This window comes from Canis aureus, chromosome 7 (assembly GCF_053574225.1).
Source record: "Canis aureus isolate CA01 chromosome 7, VMU_Caureus_v.1.0, whole genome shotgun sequence".
In the NCBI taxonomy this organism is placed as follows: domain Eukaryota; kingdom Metazoa; phylum Chordata; class Mammalia; order Carnivora; family Canidae; genus Canis; species Canis aureus.
In genome coordinates this window covers 16,909,533-16,930,225 of record NC_135617.1, presented here as the reverse complement: position 1 = coordinate 16,930,225, position 20,693 = coordinate 16,909,533, and the positions used below count along the sequence as shown (strand labels likewise).

The window sequence follows — 20,693 nt, the reverse complement described above, 5'->3', positions numbered from 1 at the left end:
ATCTTCAAGTCCAGATAATCTGAGATATGAATACAAAATAGGAGTAGAGAAGCAAATAGACACTTCAGCTCCAATTTGACAAAAAGACTTGAAATACAGTGAGCAGGAGTACTGGAGAATGCTTGACGACACATTTCCTACTTTATATTTTCCTGAGACGTACTTATTAGAGGAAAAAAGAACACAAAAATATAAAGAAATTAAGATGCTCTCCACAAGTATCACCAAAATAGGCCTAAAAACCAATGTGGATTATTAATTAAACACACAGCATCAAAGAAATCTATTTAAAATAGAAATAATGGGAAAAAAAATAGTCTTACTAAGAATCCTCCAAGTCTATCTGGGTGGCTCAGTGTCAGTTAAGTGTCTGACTCTTGATTTTGGCTCACATCACGATCTCAGGGTTATGGGATCAAGCCCTGTGTCCGGGTCCAAGCTGGGCATGGAGCCTGCTAAAGATTCTCTCTCTCCCTCTGTCCCTTCCCATTCCCCCACCTCCAAAATCCTACCAAGTCAAATGCTTTGAGAGAGCACATTGTAAATAAAACATGTAGAAGACTCAAATCTCAGCTTTGCCACTTCTCAGTTATCTATATGAGCCTGGACAAGCTTCTTAACCCTGCCAGATTCTCATTACTTAATGTGTAAAATGGAACTTCCCAAGATTATCATAAATATTAAGTAGAAGATTGTGAATTAAATGCTAAGTACAGTGCTTGCAGAGGGATAGCTCTCACTTTGTTGTCTGCAAGAGAGATGTATTTTTTTTTAGGCCAAATGTTGACTCTTTTGATGATCAAATAATAAATGCAACAGGTTCTCATAGTGTACCTTAAGCTAATATACATTTCAATTTTTTGAGTGTTAAGGTCAAACTTTACTTAAATCAAGAGGTTTGAATGACTACATCTAAATCCATGCCCTCTGATTAAAGATTTTTTAATAAACCAGAGGGCCTGTGGGCATCTTTTCTACACAGACTTAAACCTGCCTTCCTCAATCCCAAAGGCTATGCTCCTCAGCTTCTGCATTTTTCACAAGACCCTGTGGACCCTCTGTGTGTCTCATCTCAGCTGTGCAAGTATGCATAAACTATTTAATGAGAAAGCTACTCCAGAATATTCCATAGTGCGTTCCTGATCTGCGCTTCAGTGCTCTAAAGAAGGCCTTTCTATCTGTATTCTGAAAGATCAAATTTTGGCATGTTAAATTCAGGTTAAATTCCATACACAAAATTCTTTTATTAAACTAAAAATGAAAACATTTTTACTCTTTTATGGCCAACATACACATGAAAGGATGCTCCGTATCACTAGATCATCTGGGAAATGCAAATCGAAACCATGAGAGACCACCTCACACCTGTCACAAGGGTGAAAATCAAAAACACAAGAAATAAGTGCTGACAAGGATGTGGAGAAAAAGGAATCTTATTTGCACTGTTGGTGGGAATGCAAACTGGTGCAGTCACTCTGGAAAACAGTATAAAGGTTCTATAAAAATTTAAAACAGAATTACCATTTGACCTAGTAATTGTACTACTGGGTATTTACGCAAAGAATATGAAAATATGAATTTGAAAGGATATATTCGCCCCTATGCTCACAGCAGCATTAATTACAGTAGCCAAACTATGGTAGCAACCCAAGTGTTCATCAATAGATAAATGGATAAAGAAGAGTAGGATAAATATACAACGGAATATTATTCAGCCATAAAAAAGAATGAAATCTTGTCATTTGCAGAAACATGGATGGAGTTAGAGTACAACGCTAAGCAAAATAAGTCCATCAGAGAAAGACAAATACTAAATGACTTCACTCATATGAAATTTAAGAAACAAAACAGAGGGGAAAAAAAAGACAAAAACCAAAAAACAGACTTATAACTATAGAGAACAGATAGTACCAGAAGGTAGGTAGACAGGAGTGGGGTGGGGGGATGGGGAGGATGGTGGAGTAAGTGAAGGGGATCAAGAGTACACTTATCATTATGAGTACTAAGTAATATATGAAATTGCTGAATCACTATATTGTATACCTGAAACTAATGTAATACTATTTTAACTATATTGGAATTAACAAAAATTACTTTTAGCTTATTCTATAAAAATGACAATATAACAATTGGGGATTTATTTCTTTATGCATAACTAGCTTACCTAAAAGAAATCATCACAAGAATAAAATTTATTTGCAAGCTAAATAATGACTATTAGTTGGCCTGATTGGATTTATTTTTTTAGGATTGGATAAAGTAAGTTGAACTTTACTTCTGTCCAAGATCAAGATCCTTCTGTCCAAGAAACACAATTATTTTGAATTAGTAATTAGAAGATTACTGTCCCAGGGGTGCCTGGGTGGTTCAGTCAGTTGAATGTCTGACTTGGTTTTGGCTCAGGTCATGATCTTAGGGTTGTGAGATCACCTTGCATTGGGTGCCCTGCTCAGCAGGCAGTCTGCTTGAGATTCTCTCTCTCTCTCCCCCTTTACCCTTCCTTCTGTTCTCTCTCTCTCAAATAAATAAATAGTCTTAAAAAAAAAAAAGACTATTGTCCCAAATCATTCAAATCTAATCACTTCTGAGTTGTTTGCAGCCTTGGACTCTTCAGATTCCTTGGCAAATGAAAATTAATTTTTAAAGAATATTACATTTATTTAGGATTTCTTTTTTTATGCTTCCATAACCTTTAGTAGAAAATTGTGATGTCAGAAAATGAAGCTTTATTTTTTTACTTTTTTTTTTTTAAAGATTTTATTTATTCATGAGAGACACAGGGAGGGAGAGAAAGAGAGAGAGAGAGAGGCAGAGATACAGGCAGAGGGAGACGCAGGCTCCATGCAGGGAGCCCGACTTGGGACTCAATCCCGGGTCTCCAGGATCACACCCTGGGCTGAAAGCAGCGATAAACCTCTGTGCCACCCAGGCTGCCCAGAAAATGAGGCTTTAAAACACACATAGTATAAATTTAAAAATCTCTGTTTTCATATGAAAATAATAATGCTGTTTTAAAGGTAGAAGAAATGTTTACTATCAGCATCCATAAATATTAACTAGTATTGTCTCTAAAAAACTGTTAAATACTTAACTATTCAATCATATCTATAGAAGCAAAATTAAACAGCACACGTTCTCTTTACTAACAAAATTCAATGTTTCTAAAAAAAATCTTTTCTGGCTAGAAAAAGATTTGGAACATTATTTGCTTAATTAAAACTACAGCGGCATGCCTACCAATTTTATGTGACGACTGTTCTATATGTGGAATGTATGTTTTTTTAAATATTGCAAACGGACTCTTTCACTGTTGGAGATAAAGGCAAAGCACATGAGCATGGTCAGATTTTAATTTACCTCAATGGGGGAAAACAGATATAATCAAACTGATAGCTCTATCCAAACATATTATTTAGTCTTTATGACCACCTACCGTACCCACAAAATTGATTTCAAGAACTCCAGCAAGTTGTACTATAACACTTATAAAATCTAATTTGATATAATCAAGGCATGACAAAATTGAAAGATCACTAGAGAAAATGGACTTCTTCTAAATATTTTAATGACTTCTCTCACAGGAAAAACTACTTTGACTTTATGTTATATCTAAATTCTGATAAAGTTTCTTGGATTAGCTATACTATCTCTACTTCTAGGATGACTGGCTTCTCACAGTCTGCTTAGTACTTTCCTGATGTTAGCACTGAAAGTCCCACATTTTGGGAAACAAGCCAAGCAAATTCTGATGGTCACACTACCTACTTCCAAGAATTACTTACTTCTTCAAAACAGCTTTAGCTAAAATCATTAAAATACTAGTTATGTTGTAAAAATATATTATGCAGTATCAGAATAAATTTTATCACATTATAAGACATTCCAAAGTTTTTTTTTTCAATTAAATGAGTTTCCTTCATTTAGAATAAAAATTATAGTGAGTCATAAATCCAAAGAAAAAAAGAATTTTCAAGCAACTAAAGGGGTTTAAAGAAGGTTTTCAATCTCTTAGTCAAAAAGCAAATTTTTCTATGGAAGAGAGATGATAAATTCTTTCTCCTGTTTGTCCCAGACCATTATGAGTATATCGGTATTTATCCATATGAACCTTTAGAGCCTCCTAAGAAATATCCTTTAATGTAAAACCTACCTGAACAAAACCATAAATTCGTACATTGTTAAAGCTGAAAGGAAGTTTAACTAAGAGGTTTTTAAGCTATGTTAAGGCATTAAGATTAGATTAATAGCTAATATAAAGAACAATGAACCACTTTTTAGTGATTTCCTACATTCCTGAAATAAAAAAAAATATATGGAAGAAACTTTCTGAATTACTAAATCAATGTTTTCAAAAAGGAATAAAGGAGAAAGCCAATTAAAATCATACAGAAAAAATAAAAATGAAAACTTTTATAATAGTTGAGATAATAGTTCTTTTGTTATTCATATAATTTCTGTATGCAAAAGTCCTTGGAATTCCAACTTATAATCTTTACTCAATTAGAAGATTCATATTATAAACTAAATGTACTTATTATATGTTTCACCTTAAAAAAATAAGAGATAATATAGTTAACAGGTAAAATAAAATTTCACACAAATAAAATCACGTAAACTTTTTCTATTTTTAAAGATATGGCTACAAAATAAATGTGTATGTATGTATATACGATATATATCAATCTTATACTATCATATTTCTTGTTTATTCCTCTTCAAGGTTTTAACAATCTTTATTTCTTAACAGAAAAATAAGCTACCTCCCAAATTTAAAAATATTCTTTACTAAAATTTCCTCTTAAATTCTTACATAAGTAACTTTTATTACAAAACTTTACAGAACTACAATATGGTATGTTTAAAGATGTGATAAATAGCACATTTAAAACTATTTTAAAAGGAGGTCAAATCTGACCTCTGGGCCATGAAGCACTACATTAACAGCTCTGCAGAAAGAAAAATGATAACGTATGAAATGAGGGCTCAGAAACTAGGACCTTATCTGTTAGAGTATGATTTGAGCCTGTAAGACAAATTGCTCAGCAAGGCAAGTCACCTTCCTGCTGTGATGAGGATATAACTGAATTTCCAATGCCACTATCTCCTTCATCATGTCTCCTAGACTTGATACCATACAGTCAAGGAATGGCTTATAGTTTTGAAACATCTACTGCTTACTCTGAATACATTTTGTCAAAGTCACCAAGTAGGATAATTTTATTTGTCCTTCAAGTAGCAACTCAAGTGTTTAAAATAAAAATCCTCAAAGGATAGTCACTCATAGGAACCATCTTATGCTGACCTTTCTTTAACAAAGAATAATGATTCTACCTCAGGTTTTTAATAAGTAAACGAAGTTTGTTATTCAAATCATTTTAAGAGTTTGCTTGGTTCCTATAAATAAATCTGTAATGTTAAAATTTAACAAAGCCCACAAATTATATCACCTTGTAAGCATACCTGAACATTGATGGACTTTTTGAGTAGTTCTTCTACAAAACTCCAATTTGATTCCATTTGTCTCTAGAAAGGGAGAATATTGCACCAAAATTATTGCTCTCAATTATGCATTCAAATTATAGTACAGGCTAGCTGTGAAGTACAAACATCTCCATCATCAGATATCATTACAATTTCGTGAATGTCTAAAATTACTAGGACAGACAAAGAGTTATATGACAGACCTGGTAGAAAAAAACCTTATAACTATTCCAATCCAATATAATCCTTACCAGGAGTTATTTTATTAAACAATGGGGCTTCTATAAAGTTATCGATGTTTGTTTGTTTGTTTATTTATTTATTTATGCACGAGAGCGAGCATGAGTGAAGGGGAGGGGCAAAGACAGAGAAGCAGGCTTCCCCCATGAGCAGGAAGCCAGATGCAGGGCTCAATCCCAGGACCCTGGGACCACCACCTGAACCGAAGGCAGACACTTAACTGAATGAGCTAGCTGGGCACCCCTAAAATTACAAATTTTTTAACAAATATTTAATTTTTGCTGTCACATATAATTTAACAGGAAAATAACCCACAAGAAAACTTCATGTAGCTTGTGGAGTTTTTTTATGCCTTGAATGTTTTTCCTTATTCTGTACTCACCAGAGACTTTTTTTCATTTTCTGCATAATAATGTCGAGAGTCTACTCTAGTAAACAGGTAACTAGATATTTTATATGCAAAATTGTTTTATTTTTTTTAATTTTTTTTAAATGGTGGTTTTAATATTTTTTTTTAATTTTTATTTATTTATGATAGTTACAGAGAGAGAGGCAGAGACACAGGCAGAGGGAGAAGCAGGCTCCATGCACCGGGAGCCCGATGTGGGATTCGATCCCGGGTCTCCGGGATAGCGCCCTGGGCCAAAGGCAGGCGCCAAACCACTGCGCCACCCAGGGATCCCCAAAATTGTTTTATTTTTACATAAAAATTTTTTAAAAATGTACAGTTCTACCTCATTTAATCAATGGTCACTTATCTGGCAATCCCAATTCTCTAGAAGACTCCTCGCAATAAGGAAGAAAGCTGAAAGGACTTTCACAAAGCCAAAATACTTCACAAAAGCTAGGGACTGAAAAACGGCTTCACCTTCCCACAGGAAAGCTTGGAGGACCTTCTCATAGAATACATGGTTCACCTGATACTCAGTTCTTAAAGCTCTGGATATGTGCATATTAGTCAAAACCAAAAGCAAAGAAAATGTCTTCAAGAGGAAGCAAGGGACAATTAGTTTCTGACAGAGTGAAAAAGGTACAAAAGGTAACTATAAGACCTCAAAAGGCAAAGCCAGAGGCCTAAAAGAATAGAAGCAAAGGGCTCAGCATATCCTATCATCCATCCCTATTATAATGTTGTTCAGATGGATGAACCAAAATGATGAGTAAAGGGCTAAAGCATGTTCAATACTCTTGATTTTATGTGGCCGGATAAAGACGCTAACTACATAAAATCACTAAATAAATAAACATTTCCTTAGTAAAGGAACTCAGTGACCACTAAAATGGCCCCAAATGACCCCTGTCTCCATGTATTCATAACACTTCTTGAACTCTCCACCTCCACCCCACCCTGTACCATTGTTCGTCTGTCACCAATAGAATATCAACACTAATAGGAGTGACAGTATGTCACTTCCAAGATTAGGTTAGAAGACACTGTAGCTTCTATCTTAATGAAAATCTCTCTCTTGTTGACTCCATCAGGGAAAAACCATAGTGTGAACAGGCCTGCAGAGCAGAGGCCTATGTGATCAGTAACTAAAGCCTCCTGAGGACATGAAAAAGATCGCAAGTGAATCCACCAGCTCCAGTAAAGTCTTCTGAGACTGAAGCACCTGCTGATAGCTTACCACAACCTCATGAGGGATCCTGGGCCAGAACCATCCAGCTAAGCTCCTATGGTATACCTGACACTCAGGAACTGTGTGAGATAATAAATGGTGTTTTAAGCTGCAAAATTTTATTACACAGTAATAGATAACTGATGCATGACTCAGTTATTTTTAGCAAAAGAATTACTGACTTTTTGAAATACATTTATATAAATAAAGTAAATGGGGGCAACCCAAGTGTCTCAGTGGTTTAATGCTGCCTTCAGCCCAGGGCAGGATCCTGGAGACCTGGGATCGAGTCCCACATCGGTCTCCCTGCATGGAGCCTACTTCTCCCTCTGCCTGTGTTTCTGCCTCTCTCTCTCTCTCTCTCTCTGTGTCTCTCATGAATAAATAAACAAAATCTTAAAGAAAGAAGAAAGAAAGAAAGAGAAAATGCAAAACATTTACGAGAGAATGTGTAGTAAAGAATTTGGCCTTGCCCAGACAGTCTGGCCTTTACTGAAGCCAAGGATTCAGTTAAGTAATCACTAGACCCTTGGAATGTTATACCTGATTGGAGTTCTTTGTTTGCCTAGATGCGTAGAGTTCTACTGGATGGTCTAACAGTAGAGTTGAGGGTGTTCCCTGGTAACACTCATAAAGTCTTAGGGTCAGGTTGGCCAAAACCCCCAAACCCCAAACCAACAATGTGACTTGTGCTAAGGGCTGTGCAGAACTGGACAACTGGTCTGAAGACTGAGATCAACGATGTCGGCAATCAATCCATCATGCTCATGTAATGGAGCTCCAATAAAAACTAACACTGCAGTTTAGGCAAGCTTTCCTGGTTGAAAATACTCCCTGCAAACTGTCACACGCTGATGCCAGAAGACTAACGTATCTTGACTACATGGGAGGGAACAACAAGAATTCCACATTTGCTACTCCTCCTGGATTCTGCACTATATACCCCTTCCTTTTAATTTTTATCCTTTCCCTGTAATAAACCATAGCCCTGAGTATAATAGCTTTCAATGAGTTCTGTAAGTCTAAGTAAATTATATAGTTTGGGTAATTCTTGGACTTGCAATTGGTGCCAGAACTGAAAGCAGCCTTGAGATTGTGTTCTAAAACTTGGTAATTGGCCCTAAAACTCTTTCAAAAAGGAAGCCATTTTTGTGGTGCCTGAGTGATTCAGTCAGTTGAGCATCCAACTCTTGATTTCGGCTCACGTCATATTAGGGTTGTGGGATCTAACCCTGCATCTGGCTCTGCATTTGGCAGAAGTCTGCTTGAGAGTTTCTCCCTCTGCCCTTCCCCACACTTGCACACGCTTGCTCTCTCTCTCTAAAATAAATTAAATCTTAAGAAAAAAAGAGGAGACCATTTTGTTCCATAGTACCATATGTACATTATGTTAAGGTCTTTACATTATTACTTCCTCAAAATAAACTTTTCCATTTCAGGTAATACAAATAGTCTCAGAGAGGTCATGTATATACAAGTCAGAGCAAAGATTTTGCTCCAAAGCCAGTATTCCTTCCATTTTCTGATAAGCCTTTCCTCAGCTTTCTGTAATTCACTTTTATATCACTCTTTACCAAGAAAACATCACCACTAGTCCCAAATAAGCAGAAATATGACAGGACTGATATATTTAGCTTTATAATTTGATAGTATTAATGAGTGTACTTCAACTTCTGTTCTACGAGGCATTTTGAATCACATGAATTATACAGAAGTAACGTAATTCATGTCCAGGGATTTTCAACTCTGTGGATCAATACTGTGGCTATAATCTAAAACAAACAAACAAACAAAAAACCATAATTCAGATTAAAGAATGCAACTATATCATGCCCAAATCAAGTCTGAGTAAGAGACACTGTATCAAAGGATACATTTCTTTTTCCACAGCTACACTGAACTTTAAGCAACTACAATTTTTTCCTACATAAAGCTATACATACCTTAATTCTTCTGATAAAAAGGAAGTAGGAAGTCACCAATTTTGGGCTATGTTTGTATTTCTTATCCTACCATCAAAACTAAAAATGCCCATTTAAGCTTCAGGATAGTGGTGTCTCCACCACAAATATAAAATAGATCCCCCATTCCCCACTTTCAAAAGGCCAAGGATCCTGGTACAACTCTCACTTTAAGGTTATATTTCAGACCTTTGATCTAGTCACCATTTCAGATGTTTCAAAGACAAGCATCAGCTGGCCTGATTACACTATGTTCCGAGCAGGGAAAATATTGTTAAACTGATCCCTGCAAAGCCCAAAAATATTTTTTCTTTTTAAACTATATTTGCTTTTAAAGTAGATGACAGGGATTATGAGAGGATAACACACTCTTATCTAGGTTGAAAGAAAAGCATTAAATAGAAATCATGAAACCTAAAGCCTCTAGCATGAGAAATGAGGTACCAAATTTTCTTTATAAGCCTATGTTAAGCAATTGGCAAGTTTTGTGATTTTAATATACATATAGCCAAAGTTCAATTCACACAAAACTTTTAAAACAGAATTTAAAAATTAAGCATATCTGAAACCTATTTAAAATATAAAGATTTCATGCTTTCAGGGCACAGCAGTTCACATTTAAAAACTGAAACATCTCTATGGTTATCACAACACAAAGATATTCTCTGCCGCAGAATGTAGGCCTAACCATTATCACTATCTATCTTCCTCTCACACCAGATCACTTGTTAGAGAAATAAAACATGCCTAACGCACGGCCATTTTCTATAAAGCAGCTAGAGTTAGGATACTATATCATACGGGGAAAAAAGAATTCAGGTAATTTTCAAAATTCTGCTCTCTATATATCCCAGATCCAAATTAATATCTTTTTTTTTAAAGATTTTATTTATTTATTCGTGAGACACACAGAAAGAGAGGGGCAAAGACATACGCAGAGGGAGAGTGAGAAGCAGGCTCCATGTAGGGAGCCCGATGTGGGGATTCGATCCCAGTACTCCAGGATCACACCCTGAGCCGAAGGCAGATGCGCATAACCACTGAGCCACCCAGGTGTCCCTCAAATTTAATATCCTATATAATCTCTCTGGAAGGATGAGTCAATATGCCTTCATGTTCATAGATCAGAATGATTATATGACTTATGAACCAAATTGAGACACTTTTGAGCATAATAGGGTGCCCATGGCAAACTGATACATGTCATTACCTCACCAGATGCCTATTCGAAAAAGGCAGTCTTCAGGAGGACCTTAACATCAAGTTTACCTAAGTGATAAAAACAGGCTGACAAAAAAAAAAAAAAAGGCTGACATTAACTACTGTGTACCTCACTTTCATTACCTGTAAAATGGAATGAAAAAATGAAGTACTTCATACTTCACTGAGATAAAAACAGAATAGTCACTGTGAGATATTAAATACTTTGCAAATATAATATGCTGAAGATATCACTACTAATGAAAACTAGTTATCAGTCAGAAAGCTTTTGAGTTTTCCTTAAAAGCTGCTAAGGAGTCCAGAAACATTTGAAACTCTTTGAGGACTCATGAATATAGACAAAGTCTATTTTACATATACACTTATACTTATATATTATACATCTATTTTTTATCATATGAAAGGTTCTTCAAATATCCTATCTTTTTCCTCTTAAAACCTCCTACATAATTTAAAGAATTAAGATTTTAAAAATATATGTATCTTGGAAAAGAAAATCACATAGGAACTGCTGACATTAAAAGACATAGGTTAAGCTATTTTAAATAGAGACAATTCAATTACTATCTTGATTCAGAGCTAATAAAAGCACTAATTTCCTATGGAGTTCTCTGTATGAAATAGATGAGTAATTTCAGCAATGCAACTGTGGGTGGTTGTACCAGTACAATTCAACATTACAATAGTAATAGTAATGATATATATTAATGTGGCTAGATTATGTACCACATTGGGAGTATGTGGAGGTCAATATCAACCTCTATTGAAATACACCACTCACTCGCATAAGCGTTAATGGCAGTTCCAGCAAGCATTAATAACCTGAAAGCATGTTCCTTGAAGCAAGAAGCAGTACAATCTGTTTCATGCATATCCTATCATTGGCACCCATTATTATGATAGCCACTCAATGGGAACTCAGAAGTGCTTAACTAATTATTGTATTTATTTACACTGAATAAAATCAGAAATATGTACTTGGAGGAATTAAAATGCAAAGACATTAGAATTGTAATGTCTTAAAACACTTTTGTAAAGACATTAGAATTATAGGTAAATTCTTTTAATGTTGTTCTAGTATCTTAATAATTAAAAGATGTGAAATATTAACATATTAACTTCACAAAAATACTCAATAACAGTTACTATAATAATGACAATCTGCTAAGACTTTACTATATATCAGCATTGTAAGGACTCATGTACAGACACAAAGCACATAAAATCTTTTTCTCTGGGAAGCTCATTCTATTGATCCCTCTCAATAAATTCATAGAATGTTTAATGAGTTAATACAGAGCTGTAGGTGAGCTTCTAGGAGTACTTTATCTTGGGGTCTCCTGAAAAGCTTTTTTATTATTAGGGAGATCATTCAGAAGACCTTTTGAGGGCCTTTCCATTTCAATGGCACTAGTGTTGACAACTGACCCTCAGATTCCATGCATGAATTCTGAGCTGACTTGTCTAGTATTTCAAAGAGAGAAAAATCTGTTAAGTCTGTCAAGGAATAGGCTTCATAAACAATGATCCTATACCTGGGAGAGGATGAGAACCAAGAAGCTTTTTAAAAATAAGAATTCCCAAACTGTAAATCGATTACTAAATCAGATCTCCAGAGTTGAGATTCAGAAATCTGAATTTTTAAAAACTTGCAGATAGACCTAATGATCCAAAAAAGACCAATACTGAAAACACATAGTGTCTTCGACGTTCTAGATGTTTATTTTATAGAACTGATGGGCTGGTAAGACAACTATGCTATTCACTTCTGAACGTGGAAGAAATTACAAAAATAGGGCTTCAAATAAATATGTCTACCAGCTAGTTTTAACATAAGGGTTTTTAAATAACACTGCATAAAAACATTCCTAACTAAAAATTAATAAAACAATTAAAATCTATTTGAAGTAAACCTCATGGTTAATAGGTTAAGATATCTTTATAAAAAGCTTCCCTAGAGAAGCATTATTCTGAGAAAATAATTTTATGAAATTATTCACAGAAACCACTAATTCATTACTGGAGGTATATGCTTTCCTGTCAGCAATCTTACAGATTTTAGAACTAGAAAACATTTTCTGAACAATTCAATCCCATGATTTCTGGATGAGGGAACAGAGATCCAGAATGGTTAAAGTAATTTATTGAAGATCACGTAACTACTTTGTAGCAGAGCCAGAACTAGATCCAAAGTCTTCTATAAGGTATTTTTCCTTAAACAAACAATAAAAACCTAAAGATTATCATTTTTCAAGATATTTACAGAAAGGTCCACAACTTCAGATTCAGAAGCTGAATTTAACTCTGAGGATTGTGATCTAATTTTTGTTGTGCTTCTATGCTCATTTTCTAATTTGTCTACAACAACTACATATTAATTAATAATGTAAGAAAGTTGAAAAAAATGAAATCTTACCATTTCATCTGGTGTTCCATGGCGATCAAACTGGTAAAATGATGCTACATGAGTGATGATCCACCAACTAAAACCTAATGGATCCCTGGGCTGGATTACAGGCACAGAGAGTCGTCTTCGGTCACTCGACTTTTCAAAGAGTGTTTTAAGTAGTTTATTCAACCAGTTCCAAAATGGCTACAGAAAGAGAGGTAGTATGATGCAATTAAATTAAGAATATAACCTTTAATTTGGGATTTTTATTCCACCTGTATAATTAAATATGCACACAAAAAGGAAAACAAAACATGTTCATAAAACTTAAATAATAATAAAAATAACAAGTTAAGAATTAGAACCTAATTAGTACTTTACAAAGATCATACAAGTTTCACAATTACATCTTCTGCCATTTAGGAGTAGCCATTATCCTGACCTTCATAATAAATCATTCCTTTTTTTGTTTTGTTTTGTCACACAGGTATATAAGCCTAAATTATTCACTGTTTGGCCTAATTCTATTCTTTCATAACTTGTTTCTTTTCCTCAACATTGTGTTTCTTTCTGAGATTCATCCACATTAATAAGTACAGCCCTAGTTCATCAGAGCATTCTAATATATGACTATATGATAAACCATTTACCTGACTTACTAAAAACTCATCAAATATTCAACAATGGCAAGTTTTCTTCTAGGTATTTGTCCATTTCATAAACATATTCAAGTTCTCAACTTCTCAAGATATCTGAATATGAAGACATGTTCCTTTTTAAATTTCTAGTATTGACTCTGTAATAATTTCAAGAAAAATTAGCCAATATTAGTAATCTTTCTGAAAAACCAACTTTTGATGATTTTGATCTTTTTCACTGATTTGATCATCTTTGTTATTTTCAATTTCACAAATTTGTGTTAGTTTTACTTGCTATCTTTTACTTTCTTTGGGTTTATTTTGCAGGGATTTTTTTCTCCCTTTCTGTGTGAATTCTTACCTCATTATTTTTCAACGTTTTCCCCCCTCTAACATCTGTACTTAAAGTTATAAATTTCCTTCTGTGTCTTTAGCTACAGTCCCAAAGCTTTAGCTAGTAGTATTTTAGTTATCATTTACTTTAAAATATTTTACAATTTCCATTATATACTCACCTATGGGTTAGAAAGGCATCTCAATATATCTAAGCATGCATGTTTCTCCCCCTGTAGTTCAATTTTTATTTTCTACATTTAATACTTTGTTCTTAGCCACATAAAAATGTGAATTTGCTTAATCTTCCTGATAAATTAAACCTTTTATCAATACAAAATGACAATGCTCTTGGTGGTTTTAAAGTATAATTTTCTCCAATGTCAGCTTAATACATTACCTTTCCTTATATCTTTTTCCATCAATTCTGAACCCTTCTATATTATTTTAGAGTACCTCTTGAAAACTGCTTATATTGTTCTGACAGTGTATCTTTTAAATGAGCATTCAATGGTTCATCTGCAGTTAATGCAATAACTCATACATTTAGTACTTAATGTACCATCTTATGCTGCATTTGTTTATATACCTGTTTTTTCCACAAATACCTCTTTCTTAACTTCTTTTGGGTCAAATATTTCTTTTTTCCCCTTCTACTAGCTTATAAGTTAGTCTACTTTCTCTTCGTTCAATAAGTACCTTAGAAATAACAGCATACATTCAAATGTCTTAATAAGTTAACATTTACCTTAGCTCTTCTCTTAAACAAAATAAGGACCTTAAAATACTCTAATTCACTTATGCCCTATCCAATTTCTAGGCCAGTATTACCATGTACTTCAACTCTTTTTAATCCCATTAGATTAAAAAACATTTACTACTTAAAAAAATTTTACTTTACTGGAGCTTTATTCCTTCATCCATTACACCACCTCCTTGCCTTCCCCAATTCAGTCATCATTCTTCAGGATTCCCTTCAATTCTGCCTCATTGACAGTAGCTTTATTTCACCTCACTCTTGAAAGGTTTCGTTGGTAAATTTTAGGTTGACAACCACTTCGCTTTAATACAATGAAGGTATCATTCCTACTGGCCTCCTTTGCTGTTGAGAAGCCAGCTTACAGTTTAACTGGCACCCTCTAGAAGGTAACATACTTTTCTGTCTAAATGCTTTTAGCTCTTCTCTTTGTCTTTCTTTGATGTTCCGCAGTTTTGCTACAAAGTATTTAAGTCTACTTTTCTTTTTTTATTCCTGGTAAATGGAAATGACTAGGTTTCTCAATGGGATAGCATTCATTAACATTGGAAAATTTTCTGCCATTTGCTCTGTTCCACTCTCTACTTCCTCTCCTTTGGGACTATTGTTAAAAGCATATCAGATTTTCTTTGTATTCTCACATGCTGCATTTAGCTACCATGTCTCTTCTATTTCCTTTAATCTGTAATAGTTCTTTAGTTATTATCTTTCATGATCTTGACATTTTGGAGGATTACAGGCGAGTTATTTAGGTTTAATTGAGGTTTCTTTATAATTAGATTCACCGTATACATTTTTGGCAAGAATACCAAGGAAACCTTTTTCTTCTTTCATTGCATCATACTGAAGATACATAATACCAATTTGTCCTATTATTGGTTAACTTTGTTCCCCAGGTTAAGGTGGTATTCACCAGACTACACTGTAAAGTAACAGTTGCTCTTGTAATTGTTATTGTGTGGATACTTATCAACCTGTGCAAATACTATTTTTCATCATACTTTGTCAGCTACTGAGGATTCTTGCCTGAAACAATTACTAAGGAGGTTGTCAACTGATGATTTTCTAATTCCATCATGAACATCCTCATTTATTAAGAATTTCCCTTCTTTCCATTTATTTATTCATTTATTTATATCAGTATGGACCCACAAGCTCATATCGTATAGATTACAATCCTTGGCTATCATTTAGTTTGTTTCTCAAAAAATCTCAGGTTTAGAGTATGGGAGATCTTCATGTTGGCTCCTTTGTCCTTTTGATATGTCCTCATTGTTTTCCAAGTACGTCCTTAGTTTCTGGTACAGAATGTTCCACGCTCATTTTTTATTTTCCATATATCAGCCTGGAAGATCAAGTCATTTACCAAAGGAGCTTTGTTTCTTTTTACTGGAGGTTGGTAATTATAAGACCAAGACATTGCAGTTTCCTCATTGTTACTCAGAAATCATCATTTGTAGGTCCACCTAGTGGATAAGATAGGAAATGCATCTATGTACACACTCTATCTAGTTCCAATTATTAAAAAACTTTATTTCATACTTATATCTCAAATTCAACTCCAGAACATCTTTCACTCTACCTTATCCTCTTTCCATAATTATAACTCAGTTTTCCAATAGGGGCAAAGCTGCTTTTAATTACCCATAATATATTCATTAATTTGCTCAGTCCTAGAGTACAAATATTTAAAATTGCTAACACAATTGTTAAAAATTGTTATATATAACACCGTAAGACAAATCTACAGATAAGAGTCCAAGATCTGAAGTTCATTATATTTTTTTTTGTCTTTAGCCTTAGAGAAATTGTCAAAAATAGTGCATTCCGAGTCATCTAGGTCAGTCCACCCGTCACTCCTCCTTTGTGTTATTCACTTATAATAGTTAGGTTCAAATGTTTCTCTTTATTTTCCATTAAATTCCTCTTCTGTACACACTGATTTATTTCTGGAGCATGTTAAAGATTAACATGGTTCTAAAGTCATAACACATTCAAATCCTTCTACTCCATTTGTCACTCACCAATCTTTGATTCCTACCCACCAATTTCAATAGTTCCAGACTTGTCTTTCCAGTATTACTGGGCACAACTAAGCATATACATTTCCTATTTTCCCTACTTTCATACACAGAAGGTAGCATCCTATAAAGATTCTTTTGCACTTTGCTTATTTAACAATAAATCCTGGAAATCAAACCATCATCAGTTCAGATATTTTATTCATCCTGCTGAACAGATACATAATACTCCATGTGCTAACACAGCATGGTTTGTTTACTCTCCTGCGTATGGACACGTAGGTAGTTTTTAACATTGTGCTTTTACAAACAATGCAATAAAGGGCCTGAAGTATACGCATTTTTAAATTGCTGTATACTAAAGGTAAACTCTGAGAAGTACAATTGCTAGGGTCAAAGTTATAAAATCCTTGGCCCATTAATTTTGAAACTTTGGGTTGTCGCTTTTGGTATTGATGATATTTTTATTTCACAGAAAACTTTTGTAATAATCTTTTTATAATGCTTAAAGGTGGTGACACATATAAATGTATACATACACATGCCAACTAAAATACAATTTGTACAGATCAGAAACTATTATATTGCACATGGTATAGCACAGGTGTCCACTACCTTATTTGTGGAACTTTGGGTAGTGCAAGTAAAATATACTTACGTCTGTTTCTCCAAAAGAGAAGTGAATTAATTTAGCTATTCCTTTTCTTTTTCTTTCTTAAACACGCACTTTCTTACATAATTATGTGGTAGGAAAAAAACATGGGCTGTAGCATCAAATCTGCACTGGAAGCCCCAATTATCATATTCTAACTGTTATTTGAAAATTTACTTAACCTCACACCCATTCTACTTGGGAGCACCTAAGAAGTATCACTCAAGGAATATTAATTTGCTTTCCTTCTCTGAAATTGAAGTCTAATTGATGTTTACTAGATAGAGTGTTGGGTTTTCAAGAAAACAGTCATACAGATAGATCTAGCAGAGCTTCATGTTTAGAATATCTTCTGGAACACAAATATGTCCTTGATCAAATTAGTTTCTGTTCTTGGAATTCCCACCTAATTTGGGGTGTATGTGAATTTCCAAATATTCTGAGTCTCTTAGGCTTCTCTAATTGCTTCTTACCATGTTCCCTTGGGGAAGCATTATCCTGTTGGCTTTACAAAGGTCAACAGCACCCCACACATCATTTGAAAATAACTTAAAAACCCTGAACATCCTCTACCCTTTCAATAATTTCCTTTGAACACAGACCAGGTTGTGGAAAATGTCTATTACTCATCAGGAAAACTCCAAATCCCACTCAATCTTCACCTCCTTCATTCTTGGGATGGGGTGGAAGAAGCCAAGGGGTGAGGAGATGGAATTAAATACTTCTGGAAGAATGTTAGTGTGCATGTGCACACAACATGACTTCTTTTAAAAACGAGTGCATTCCACAAGTCAGTGTTGCCACACTACAAAGTTTTAAAATCGTTGTACAAGATAGAAAAAAAACAAATAAACCCACAACAGCAAAAAAACCTCTGCTTTCAGCAGTCTGGAAAGCTTCTAAGAACAAGTCCTATGTTGAGCTTAGCCAGCTGTCAATGATCATGTCTTCTGTATCATTAACTCCCAGGTGGATGAAGCAGAGAAGCTGCCCTGCTCTTCCTAAAATTTTCAATTGCGGGCAGCCCCGGTGGCGCAGCGGTTGGGCGCCGCCTGCAGCCTGGGGTGTAATCCTGGAGACCCGGGATCGAGTCCCACATCGGGCTCCCTGCATGGAGCCTGCTTCTCCCTCTGCCTGTGTCTCTGCCTCTCTCTCTGTGTGTCTATGAATAAATAAATAAAATCTTTAATAAAAAATAAAATTTTCAATTGCTTTTTCTGTTTTTCTTTCTTGGCTTATCCTCATCCATCTGGGTCTCCAAAGACACTGCATGTCAGATAGTCAGTACAAAGAGTAATTTTTAACTTGCTTCTTTGTTGTCTTAGAAGAAAATTTTGTCGTTTTCTGACCTTTGTCTTCTATTTTCTTTTGGTTTGGTCACTTTTTCTTGGTCTTGAGCTCTCTATCAAGGGACTAAGCATCTCACAATTACAGTCCATATAATCTCTATGGAGTAAAAGATAGGATCTAAATCACTTTTTTCTAAGCTGAGGGTGGCTCTGTTATATTGTATTGTTTACTCACCCTGAAAGCTGGAAGTCCAAGATCAGGGGTCCATCATGGTGCCCTTTTCTAGATGGCAGACTTCTCGATGCATCCTCACAAAGAGGAAGGCTTTCTGAGTCTTTTTAAATGTTCTGCTATTTCCTTTTTTTATGATGTTTTTGAAGACTAGTGCAGGTCAAATTACTTTGTTCTTGTAAGTTATTTGGTCTTTTTGTCTGGAAAATTTGATGATCTCCTAAAGGACCTAAAGTCATTTTCTGTATTTCTGTGAAGTCAAATAGGTTTAGCAGGATATGTCTTGGGATGATTATCTGGAGCTAATCTTTGAAGTTATCTGGTAGGCTCTTTCAATATGTAGATTTAGCTCTTTTTTTTTTCCCTTGGATAATAATTTTGAATGTTTGCTATATCTTATTGCTCTGTTATCTTCTTTAGAGACTCCATTTATACATATAATGATTTCTTCTTTGCTTATCTTCCATTTCAGTTATTTTCTCTAATTCTTTATGTTCCTCTCTTCATCTAATTTTTATTCCTTTGGTTGTGTTCTGTCCTTTCCATATCTGATTAAATTTTCAAATGAGTATATTCTTTTTGGGCACCTTGTCAATTAGTCAACTCTAAAATGACTTTTTTCTTTCATTTCTCTCCTGCATTCCATCTATTCTTTTCATTCACTTCTGGCTTTAGTCTACTTGTTTTTAACATCTGAATATTCTATTCAGGATGTTTTTGTCAGCCCCAAATGCTTGTCTGTTTAATCTAATCTAGAATGTTATTTTACAATTTCCTTCTGCTTCACAATTGTTTTTTTGGGGAAAGGGTTCATCAGCCAAAGTGTATCAACTGTTTCCTACTAGTAATTTTATAAAGACTTGTTTCAAAGTTTCTTTCTCCTTTCTTTCATTTATTAGATCTGGACTACTTTAAAAGATTTCTAGTTTAGTGGAACCCTCTCTTGTCAATGTACCAAAGTCCCATTTCTTTCCTTGATTTCCTTTTTCTTTTTTGCTGGTGGTAGTGGTGGCAGAAGAATAGGCGTGAAAGCTTTGATTTTGTTTTGTTTTTCTTTTGTTTTACAAGATCATTTCTCCTTTTATCTCCTTTTATTTCCTTTCATCACCCAATCACCAAGGGTAGCATTCCTTTTTTGCCTTTTTATTCTCCAAAAGGTCTTAAAAGACTGCCTCCTCACGTCATATATACATTTTCAGGTTCTATCCCATAGTCAGTTCTCTGACCTACAAGGAAACATTCTCCGTATTTTCACATCTCGCAATGGTTTTAGACCAATTTGAAGACTACTGTTAGTTCCCTTCTTCTTTCCTCTAAGCATTTATTCTCAGGCTGCCCTTGCTTGGTAGAAAGTTTTATGGTAGAGCTTTGGTGGTTTTTACTGTTAACTTACTGTTTTTATCATTCCCATCTTATAGTTATGCTATTCACGTGTGGGGTGTGTGTGTGTGTGTGTGTGTAATTGTTCTTGCTATTTTATATTTTGGGGGGGTTAGTTGAAAAGATATAGGTTTAAGTATCCACTCATTGTCCATGATGCTTAGAAGTTATCAGCTTGAGATTTTTAGGACAGTCTAGGCAACACCAATTCAGGTTATAAAGTTGTATGAAGGCTGGCTTGCAATAACAAATATACTGAAGCAATTTTAAACAGCAAAGCATCAGAGTAAAAGGCAATTTCCCTTACAAATTTCGTGAGCTTCTAGTTCATCCTTTTGGGGACCCAGATTTATGGGCAGTTAGTATATCAGTAGGCTACGAACTTGGGTTAACTCTGACCTTTGTCTTCTATTTTCTTATAACGTATGAAAACTAATGCTCAAGTTTATATAATGTACCAATTGGTTATAAGTTTATGGG

At 34.6% G+C, this 20,693-nt stretch overlaps 1 protein-coding gene across 4 annotated transcripts in view; it reads right to left on the bottom strand.

The window, feature by feature from the left end:
• MMS22L (MMS22 like, DNA repair protein) overlaps positions 1 to 20,693 on the bottom strand; it is a 129,181-nt gene that overhangs the window by 93,614 nt on the left and 14,874 nt on the right. For all 4 annotated transcript variants that reach the window (XR_013382982.1, XM_077903004.1, XM_077903006.1 and 1 more), the window contains exons 10-11: positions 12,939 to 13,115; positions 5,461 to 5,523 (exon numbers count right to left, since the gene is read on the bottom strand). Coding sequence is in view for 3 of the 4 variants with exons in the window: in XM_077903004.1 (XP_077759130.1) it covers positions 5,461 to 5,523; positions 12,939 to 13,115 (240 nt within the window). In the remaining variant the exon portion in view is untranslated. The remainder of the gene's footprint in view (positions 1 to 5,460; positions 5,524 to 12,938; positions 13,116 to 20,693) is intronic.